The sequence below is a fragment of the Aricia agestis genome, chromosome 18, assembly GCF_905147365.1.
Source record: "Aricia agestis chromosome 18, ilAriAges1.1, whole genome shotgun sequence".
Taxonomy (NCBI): Eukaryota; Metazoa; Arthropoda; class Insecta; order Lepidoptera; family Lycaenidae; genus Aricia; species Aricia agestis.
The window spans coordinates 3,373,954-3,384,909 of record NC_056423.1 but is presented as its reverse complement, the minus strand read 5'-3'; the positions used below and the strand labels follow the sequence as shown (position 1 = coordinate 3,384,909).

Here is a 10,956-nt window from a genome sequence, read left to right as displayed (position 1 = left end):
TTTTTTCACTAAAAATAATTAAAGCAAGGCTTGAGCTGTGTTCCTATGTTTTATTTTTTTTGTATACCTATCTATTATAGCCAGTTTTGTTTTCGGGGTGTTTGAACACAGAGGAAAATCTGGCCATTATTTTGGGTTATTGGAAGTTCTATCTTTTTTAATAATAAAATTATAAAAAAAAGAAAACATAGGGACATGCTAATAGTGGCCATAGATATTCAGGAAAAAAAACCATAACTCTACCGGACTTATCCAGGGAGGAAACAGGGGACAACGTTTGTATGGAAGACGGCGGTGTGGAGTCCTCTTAAGTATCTTTAATAATAAATGGTCACAAATTTAATTTTTATTCCTCATAAGAGTCAAAATTTAATTTTTTCTCTTTTGAAGATTGATTAAAACTAAAAAACTACTTTAGGTATCAAAATTAAGATAAGTACTTAAGTACTTAATAATATTTATTCACAAATCACATCATATTATTATTTACATAAAAATCATAATTATTAGGTACCCAATTATTACCTTTTATAAATATTACAATTTACATTATAGTCCAAGATCTCACGAGTGACAGAACCTCACTCTATTTAATTTTGCCAGACCATAGATAGATACGTAATAAATGGAATTTAGAAAGAAAACCGTTTTTGTGGCTAAATTTAATTATAATATGCTAGCAGTGACTCGCGGTGTTAACCGTGGTTTATTAGGGAAAATAGATTGTCATTTTCTCGCAGTAGGTAAAACGCTATCGTTAATCCAGGGTGTCAGTTAACTCCATACCAAAATTTAAAATAATCGCGGTAGTCGTTTAGGCGTCAAGAAGTAACAAACATACACACTCATAAACTTTCGCCTTTATAATGTGCGAGACCCATTCAAAAGTATTGAGGAATGAGGTGGGCCGTAAAAAGCTCCATTCAAGTTTCAACAGTAATGGCGCTAATTTATAATTAGATGAATTAAAAAAAAATGTTTTAGCGTAAATAAGTATCAGGTAACATCAAGTACGATAGAAGCATTTTTATGACTTGTAATTCCTAAATGCAAACAACAGCCTAAAACCTAAATGGTCTGGGGTAAGAAAGTGAGACGAACCTTGACCGATAGGCCCAGTGTTAGCTAGAATTATTTATATAACCGTTTATATTATATCGATTGAGCATGACATTGACTGCATTTAATCGTAGAAATGGTAAAAAATGTGTGAAAAATTATCTAATTTTACTATTTAGATTAAAACACATAAGTATACAATATAATGCCACAGTATCACACAATAGGTAGGTATATTATCTTATATTATCTTTAAACGAGCAATTCTTGTATATATATTATATGTAATTGGAATCTTGGAATCGGCTCCAACGATTTTCATGAAATTTAGAATATAGGGGGTTTCGGGGGCGATAAATTGATCTAGCTAGGAATTATTATTATTATTATTATTACTGATATTTAAATTGTTTCCTTTACGGATTTCTACGATTAAACGATTGATTTTGCGTGGACTCAGAAAACAATCTACTTCCTGCTGCGATTGCATTTCACGATCATCTCTTATTGTTGAAAACGCACGATTTGTTACAAATTCTATGATTGAAAGTAAAAAAAACTTCCTAGTCCTAAGTTGCATAAGCTAAGCACTAAAACATCTATCGTGATGAAATGAAATTGTCATTTTTAGCGTGAGTTAAAAAATTGTTTGATTGTGAGGGACTGATCAAAAGCGCTTCATACAAATTAATATAAAGTAACCCGTTATATGTGTATTAAGAATAGTAAAAAAATCTTCAGGGTGTCGAACATCATGCTGTCTAGTGTCTAAAAGCTGTAATATTATTTTATTATTACTTAGAGATTTTGGAAACTGGAATATAGATAATAGAAATAAATTAGATACAGTCGCGCCCAAAATTTAAATGAAAAATATTATTCTTGTGTAACTTGATTAGATGCTTATTTCTATTGAATTAGTAAACACAAATGAAAGTGTTTCCAAATTGTAAATAAGTTGTAATATATTTGCCACTGACATTGCGTGTTTTTCCGTTCCACTGCTGAAGTTATATCATTGGCGGGAAATGCCCCAACGAACACTTGATGGCTTCAATATGTTCAGTTTAATGTTAGTAGGTAACTAGGTTAGACAAAAACCATATGTTTGATGTTTTATTGTTATTACAATAATTAGAATCAGTCGTTTGATTTAAATAAGTAGGACAAATTACTTACTTGATTTATTTTACAATTTTGTCACTTTGTTTAAATAATTAATTTATCTAATACCCTAGTTGACAATGCTGAATTTTACATGCTTGTATAATTAAATACTTACCTTTTTGCGTGTGGTAGCTTGTTATTATTACCTTAGGGGACTATGGGAAGACATAGATAGGAGATAATTAAGGGGTTAAATAGAGACCTATGGTTATTTTTAAATAACCCAAGTATGTGTCTGATGATTGTGGCCTTTGTACTTAGTAGTTGGATACTGTATTTTCTTCTGTGATTTTAAATTTTAATCTCTCAACGTTACTATATAATAGATATTGTATAGAGTTGATATCTCCAGCTGCATCTTCAAAATTTTATTACTTTTTATCTACATTTAATTAAAAATAAAATAGATCATTAAGGTATACCATCATTTTCTTTGTTAAAATATAAGATTATTTAATGTCTAAAATTAATTCCATTAGGTAAATTTTAGACATGAACATTGATAATTTTGTCTCAGGGTGTCTAAAATATTATGGGATTACGACAATGTTTTAGTGTAATATTATTTATTGTTTGATAATAATCAATTGAGACGAATATAACAGTATAAATATTTAACTACAATTGTATTAGGCTTGGCAGGTCTGAAAATAAATTAAACCTTACATAATATGAAAACGAATGCTCTTTTCAATGTCTTTTGTTTGAAATTCGTGAAAAATGCAACAACAGCTCTATAGAATTATCTAACTTGCCAGCTATAGGCGATAGTGCAGCGGCCAGCGCATTACTATAAATACTTAGTGTCGAGGTTTGTCCGCACATTGCTACACAAGCTGCGCTAGGGGCGAACTGACCCCATCCCTAACACTGTTAAAGTACTAGGAGGTTAGAAATATTGAATTTTTAATTTTGGCGCAGCATTTTTGGTTTTGATTGTACTAGATTTTTGTGATTTATCTGAAATTTTCGATGTGAAGTGATTTAATTGAGTGTTAATTAATGTGTTTCAGTTCGATTGGGATGATGGAGAAATTCTGTTTCGTTTTGTTCTGTGCTGGTAAGTAACTGTTTATTTTAATTCAAAATTCACGATTTGGTAATTATAAATTCTCTTAATTAATAATAAATAAATTTTTCCATTAATGGTAAAGTTTTTTTCCATTAATTATACGAAATTATAACTGTGATCTCACACTGTAATTTTATTTTAGGGCATAAAAATACTATGTCATCTTACAAAAAAAAAACTTATGTTATCAGTCTCTTGGATCTTATACTTAAAAAAAACCTAGATTAACACATTTGAAAATTTGAAAGATACAGTTAGGTACAAAAATAATATTGGAACAAAGTATAGATTATAATTTTCTTAAATTCCTAAATTGCAAAGTATTTTTGTAACAAATTACATTTTGTTTATTTAATTACATTTTAAGGCGCCTATTTCCATAAATAACTGCGAATTCGCATTGCTTCACAAATGTCTGAGGCAAAAATATATTCAAACTCATAATAAAAATTTTAAAAATCTGAGAGCCCTTACGGGTTGCTTAGATATAGTATAAGAGCCAGTAACATCTTAATGTAACAAACTTTCTCTGTGTAAGCTAACACTGACCACAATCCACATATCACGTGTTTTCAGAATTTAGCTTTCTATTGTAATATAATTATATTTTATGTCAGTGCTGAAAATTAACTTAATAACCTCCTCCTTTTGGGAAGTTGGTTAAAAAGATGCTGACTATATTTTTTTCTCTTTTGTATTAATAACTTTTATTAGGCTCCATCCTACGCTCTATCGTTTCTATCGAACTTAATTTAGTATATAGGTAATGATTTATTACATAAATATCTTTTGCATTCATGTAACACTCAGGCACTCTAATTATACATTTATTTACCTTTCAAATTTGCATTGCGTGTGTTCCGAACAGTACAAATCATTAAGATCAATGGACCAAAACAATGTTATTTAACTAATTCCAGAATGATCAGGAAGTAAGAATCCCCCGGCGTGCGTGACTTCCAACTTCCGATTTTATTATACACTTTTTATCGTTATCAACAGCTGTTGATTTGAAAATAGAATGTTTACTTGTGCTGCTCATATTGTTTAGCTGATTTTTATGGAAAAAAGTTTTGATAAGTTGTGACGTATAATATTAAATTAATGTCTGTGCAGGATGCATATCAATAGCAGCTTCAGCCCCAGTAAGTCGCGAAACCACACCCCAAAGAGCAGAGTACGACTACGAATACGACAACTCCGCACAATCCGGCCAAATCCAGGAGCCAGAAGGCGAGGCGAGCCATTACGATGCGTATATCCAGGACGTCAAAGCCGCGACTGCCGGTGACAGTAAAAAGGGTTTCAGCAGAGGCAGCGGCTTGAGAACCATAGCGGTCGGCTCCGCTAATCAAGCGAAAACAGCGCTCGGCAACCAACAGGCTGCAGCGTACCAAGCTGCGTATGTCGCCAAAAACACTCTAGCTCAATCGGCCGCGCAGTCTAGTGCGACAGCGCAAGCGGCGCTGGCTGGGAAACAGGTGATCCTATCAGGGTTGGAGCAGCAGGTCAGAGACGCGAAGGTGGCGCTGCAGGGAGAAGAGATGCAGCTGCAACAGGCAAAGAGAGCTGCCCAGTCCGCGGCGCAAGCTGCACAGCAGGCTATGCATCAGGTATGAGTTTGCATGTGATAGAATTTCCAACAAATAATCAAGCGAGACCACTGTTTTGCTTTTTTATCTTTGACTAAGCATAAAAATGTATTCAAAATCCTTGGAGCTAGCCGATTTTTCTGGACATGTTGACCTAATAGATCTCGGTCTGATGACTATAATAAAATAAAAGTAAAAAATGAAGTTAATGAAATGCCAATGAGCAAGACGATGTCGAGAACAATTTGCGACATTAGACGATTGCTGGGTGTTGAAACGTAGCGAAACGGTGCAAAATTGGCTTATCGGTGCGTGGTTTGGCTCTGTACAAATAAAGTCCAGACTAAAAAAACGTGCCTAGTGTTGCCGAAAGAGAACTCAATTTAGTCTGGTTGCCTAACTCAGGGTCCATGGGCGTACCGAGGGGGGGGGGGCAGCTGCCCCCCCCTGGATCATGTTGACGTCCCTACTAAGTATATTATCTAGTACTTTCATCTATAAAAATAAAAATAATAAAACCAATTTTTGCTATTTGTTTGCAATAAGTACAATATTTTTACAACTAAAAATTATTAATTTTTTATTATTTATAAACACCTAGCTTATAAAAAAATCTGATTTGCCCCCCCCCCCCCCTGGCCCAGAATCTGCGTAATTTGCCCCCCCCCTGGCCTCTAACCTGGGTAATTTCAGGGTCATGTCAGGGTCTATTATATAACAAAATCTTCTCGTACATTTTAAACATGAAATTAACAGTAAACTAATATTGATTCGTAAATTAATTTTCAGTATTGTAAACCTTGTTATTATCAGATTAATTAATTTTTCAAATCCAATTCATTCTTATCAAAGTGCAACTTAAGAAACTGCACCCTTTTTTTGTCGTCGGTCTGTACAGATATAATGCATCTGATAAGTTTCCTAATTGAGGTCAGTTTCCTTTCGTAATGTTACGCTCGACTGCCGAATATGACATTGTTTTGTTCATTTTTCTCGATCACAGATCACAATATCAATTGATTAGGTCTAACTTACTTCGGTTTCACTCTACTTATTACGTATATTATATGCTTTTGGTTTTCGAAAGCATTATTAATTTTGAGGGTGACCGAACCAGCTGTAGCTGTTAGAATTTTTTAAATTACTCCAGTTTCATTCAGTAATTATATCTTCTCTATCCATTTGCGCGATGCGGAGGGGCGGGGAGTGATGATGATGAAGGAGGCGTGTTCTGTCGAGAGTCACCAATGTGGGATAATATGCGTGGTGGCCACAAAGGAAGATCTTCCGACCGAGCGAGGTGGTATGCCCGGTCAGGCAGAAGCCCACGTGATACATTTCAGCTGTCGTATATATATACCGACGCGCTCAGAAAACTTCGATAGCGCGATGCAGGAATGTTAGGCGAATTGTGTGTACTGCCACACATTTAATTTAACTGCATTTAACTAGGAATGTAAATAATCCAAATTGTAGCTGTAAACCATCCATACTTCATACAACTCCTTCCTTCTAGGTGAACGTAATCCAAGCAGCTCTAAACGCGGCTCAAGCGACATCAGAGAACGCTAACGAAGCGGCGTCCCAGGCTGCTGGAGAGCTGGGTGCTCAGACCGCCATGGTGGGAGCTGCTAGACAGCGGCTCCAGACGCTCCAGGAGCAACTCAAGGGTGTCAGGATCGACTTCCAGGCGACGCAGTCGGCAGCTAGGAAGGCTCAGGTATGTGTTATGTTGTCTATAAAATAAGTTAGAGTAGATGCTGATTTATAGGTAAACTGGCTTTTGCCCGCGGTTTCGCTCGCGTTAAGAAGTATTATTATATACAATCTTTCATCTCCTTAGGTTTGGAGTTTATTAAAATCCTTTCTTAGAGGAAGCCTACGTCATAGAAACATTATGCATACAAAGTCTCAGATCGCGGATTGGTTTAAAATTAACAAAGTTTCTTACAAACTTTCATCCCCTATTTTAGCCCCTTGAGGGTAGAATTGATGAAAACCCTTTCTTAGCGGATGCCTACGTCATAACATATACCTGCATGACAAATTTCAGCCCGATCCGTCCAGTCGTTTGGGCTGTGCGTTGATAGATCACTATGTTAGTCAGTCAGTCAGTCATCTTGAGTTATATATACCTAACGAGCTTTTGCCCGCGGCTTCGCTCGCGTTAAGAAGACGTATTATTATATACAAATTTTCATCCCCTATTTGAACCCTTTGGGGTGGAATTTATCAAAATCCTTTCTTAGCGGATGCCTACGTCATAACATCTACCTGCATGCCAAATACCTTTTTTACTTTGTCCCGCTTTTGACTGGGGAAACCCGCATTTTCACAAAAAAAGTTCCAAAGTCCCGACTCCCGACTTGGCACAAAAAAAATCTGGCAACGCTGGTTATGAGCGTCGATACAGAAACATTTTAATCACGTTTGCCTCTTGTACTATAATATTATTATTTTTTAATTATATTTTTTTGTTCGTACAGGACCAGGCCGGCTACATAGTCGTTATAGAACACATCAAAATATCAATTCTATATTGAGTGCCATATATTTTTTTGGCTGTTAAAAATTAAAATAAAGTTACGTCAAAAATATATTAATTTCTCTTATTTGCTCATTAAATTTGAATCATTACTATTGCTTATAGTATAGGAGACAACGCTGAGTCTGGCAAAGTGCAGATTCGAGTATGATATGAAAAAGTAACAAACTTTTTTTTTTATAGGCGGCAGCTCAACAGGCTCAGGCGAATGCTGCAGAGGCCGCGGCGAAAGCGGCTGCAGCGGGTCTCGCGCAGGGTCAGCACAAAGACACTTCTCACGAAGGTAGTAGCTACGAGGAGTACAAAACATCACCCTCAGAACAGAACAGCCAGGAGTATTACCATTCGGACTTCCAAAATTAGATCTTAGCTCTAGAGTAGATGTCCTGGGATTTTTATAAAAAAAATTGTTGATATTGATAATGAAAATTCCAGGTTTAATTGGTAGATGCGAATAGGTATGTAAAGTGTAAGAGTTAAGACGCAACCTGAACAGTTCTACCTATTCTCTTTTGCCAAGCCGTTAATGTAAATATTTTGTTATTGTTTTTAATGGCTATTTTAATATTTGTGATATATTTTTACATAATTATTTTTTATATTTAAGTAATAATTTATTTGACATTTTTGTATTTTTGTATAGCAAAAATGAAAATAAGTAACATTACTAACACAAGTGCGATGTCCTAAACAACGGAACAGGATGAATTTAAATAAATGTTTTGTTACATTATGTCATTTTAATGTTACTTTTCTTTGACTACGACTTTTCTGACTTCAGTTTACTGACTTCTTGACTGCTTTTGACATCACACTTATTTCTAACCTGACTGTTACTACTAACTAATTGACTAACCGGACTAACTAAATTGTACTATCTACTAATTCACCTAAAGTTAGTATTTTACCCAATGACCGCAAGATGAACTACATATTTGAAAAGACAGACAGAGAAATGAACGATCTAATTTAATATTAAGTTGAAGAAACGTTTGATAATATCATTACTTTTGACTCAGGCGTACGAAAGCGTTTGAAAGAAAGAAATACTGTTTCTCTATAATTCTCTTTGTCGTAACTTTTTCCTAATGAGCTCCTATTCACGGCCCTCTTTTTCCCTTCTTTCAGAATCCGGTCCCATTCACCCGGCCATCTATAAACCAATTTCCTCAGGCCATCCGACAAATAGAGTTCAGCCTCAGCCAGAGAAACAAAGAATTTTAGAATTCGATCTAGCCTCGCATTCGAAGGCGAATAATGCTAACTTTGAACCTGTACAATACTCACCAACCGAGATCACTCCTGATAACCATAACGAATCGCCAAATGAGACAGAAGTAGAACTACTGGACTCAGAAGCGGAAGTCGAACAATTCCCTTCCTTCGAGAAATATACTCTCACGAAAAATCCTGAAAATGAACACTCATTGAATTGGCATTTCAAGTAGGGATTGTAAATAAAAGGTAATAAAGTAGTAAGTTAATTAATAACGAAATTAACACCTAATTAATATAGTTTTGTGAAAAATAACGAAATCGTATCTTCGGCTATGTCATGTAATAGATTAAATTAAGAAATTAAAAAATACCCCCACCAAAACAACTTTAAAAAGTATTGAAATAATAATTTACTGCCTTTAAGTTCAAATAATTCCTAACTTGTGTAAAGTAATATTTTAGTCCATAATTGTTGTCAAGGTGTGGCGGGGGACCGCTTATGTTTCGTTTTTGTTTGATTTCACATAACAAGTTTAAGGATCAATTCACAGCGATCTGAATCGAGATAGGTAATCACTATCAGTGACTTGGCGGTGGTATGTGCTACAAGTTGCTAACGGCCTTTCATGAACCAGATAAACCCTGATTTTCTAGCACTGAGGAGGCTGATGATGATGAATTATAGCTAAGAACACTCTCGATCATGTCAGCTTTCAAACAAAAAAAACTAGATCAAAATCGGTCCACCCGTTTGGATGCTACGATGCCACGGACAGATACACACACAGACAAACAGACAGACAGACACGTCAAACTTATAACACCCCTCTTTTTTGTCGGGGGTTAAAAATACACTTGTCCACATTCCTATTTGCCTTCACAAAAATAAGTATGGAAATAGTAAGAATTTCTAATAAAGGTAAGATATAAAAAATTAAACTAATAAAAAAAACTTTATAACATGAGTCTGGCAGCCATTGGCTCTTGGTCTACATTGGTGCCAATGTCAGACTCCAATGTACGGTATCTTTTGTAAAATGCATGGTTACCCTTTTAATTAATAACTTTAATACCTCGATCGTGAGAATGGCAGACAATAGATTTTCAATTGTTAGGTTGTTTACACACGCGCCGCAGCCCGCAGCCCGCAGCGGCAGCGGCACCACCGAGGTGGCATTACTCATCCTTGTATTTCTATTTGCCCTTACACACGGCGCCGCCGCGGCGGTGGCGATACCGTGCCGCTGTCGCTGCGGCGCCGTAAGGGCCCATAGAAATACAAGACGTATAAGTATTGCAGCGGCGGTGACGGTGCCGCTGCCGCTGCGGCGTGTGTGTAAACAGCCTTATGCGACGGCCGGGTGCCGCGGCTGCTTGGGGATTGATGGTTTAATTTGGGTTTAACATTAAGTTATTAACATGGATTTTTCTTACTTTTCAGAGCCGGCTGACGAAGAGGCCGAAGATGAAGAGGAAGACTGCGAGGAATGAACCGCCTACGGCACCACTAAATTATGCCATTAGTATAAACATTATACGATATAGTTAACTAATTTTAAGTGATTCGAATAAATTTAATTCGAAAAATTGGTTTTATTTAAAACAAGTCCTAAAAGAACCCAGTATAGTATATATTAATATATTTTTAATTTTCATCATCGACGAAGTAAAGTAAATACGAAGAAGAAGAAGAAGAAAGCATGACTGTGTTGTGACGTAAGACATCTGTCACTTTGAAAAAAGCGCGGGAACTCGCAAAGGGCGGACGCGGTATTTTTTCGGAAAATTTTAATATTTTTTTTATGTCTATAATTAGTTAATTAAATAGTGTAGTTTTAGTTTTAATTTTCTTAGTTTTTGTATATATTAATTTTATTTGGTAAGTTTTCATTTATATATCGTAGTTCATAAGAATATTATGGAGGAGCCCGACCCGGGGGGACCTGGTCCCCCCGTTGGTCATTATGTTACTATATCGAACGATTCGAGCATGGACACCGACACCTCATGCTCTGTAAATACCAGAAAACGTCCAGCGATTCCTAGGAAGCGTTGCAAAAAGTGCCAGAAAAAAATAAAAAAAGACCCGAAAAAGGCCAAGCCTGATATCAATTGCATGTGTCTTAGCGATACCGAAAACCACAATATTCCTAAACAAGACATTATCCTTGAAACTCAACCAAATGTGAATACAACTCAAAAATCCCAGGGCTTAGATTCACGGGTCGGTAGGATGCTGTATAAAGATACAGACTCCTCTCCGTATATTGTCCATATACAAAAGGTACCAAAGTCACCTAATG

The 10,956-nt window shown here is 35.8% G+C and overlaps 1 protein-coding gene across 1 annotated transcript; it reads left to right on the top strand.

Annotated features, from left to right (window-relative positions):
- The first annotated feature begins 3,049 nt into the window (after positions 1–3,049).
- LOC121736280 (cell surface antigen I/II-like) lies at positions 3,050–7,882 on the top strand. The gene is made up of 5 exons (XM_042127373.1): positions 3,050–3,114; positions 3,240–3,286; positions 4,415–4,911; positions 6,407–6,610; positions 7,619–7,882. Exons 2-5 carry the CDS (start codon positions 3,250–3,252, stop codon positions 7,796–7,798), a joined length of 918 nt encoding a protein of 305 aa, XP_041983307.1. The 5' UTR covers positions 3,050–3,114; positions 3,240–3,249; the 3' UTR covers positions 7,799–7,882.
- The last annotated feature ends 3,074 nt before the right edge of the window (positions 7,883–10,956 follow it).

What these genes read in the sequence shown, in the direction of transcription:
- LOC121736280 (XM_042127373.1), top strand. Translation starts at nt 3,250, where the DNA reads ATGATGGAGAAATTCTGTTTCGTTTTGTTCTGTGCTG. An exon ending in CACAGCAGGCTATGCATCAG is followed by an intron (nt 4,912 to 6,406) that starts GTATGAGTTTGC and finishes CCTTCCTTCTAG; the next exon opens with GTGAACGTAATCCAAGCAGC. An exon ending in CGGCAGCTAGGAAGGCTCAG is followed by an intron (nt 6,611 to 7,618) that starts GTATGTGTTATG and finishes TTTTTTTTATAG; the next exon opens with GCGGCAGCTCAACAGGCTCA.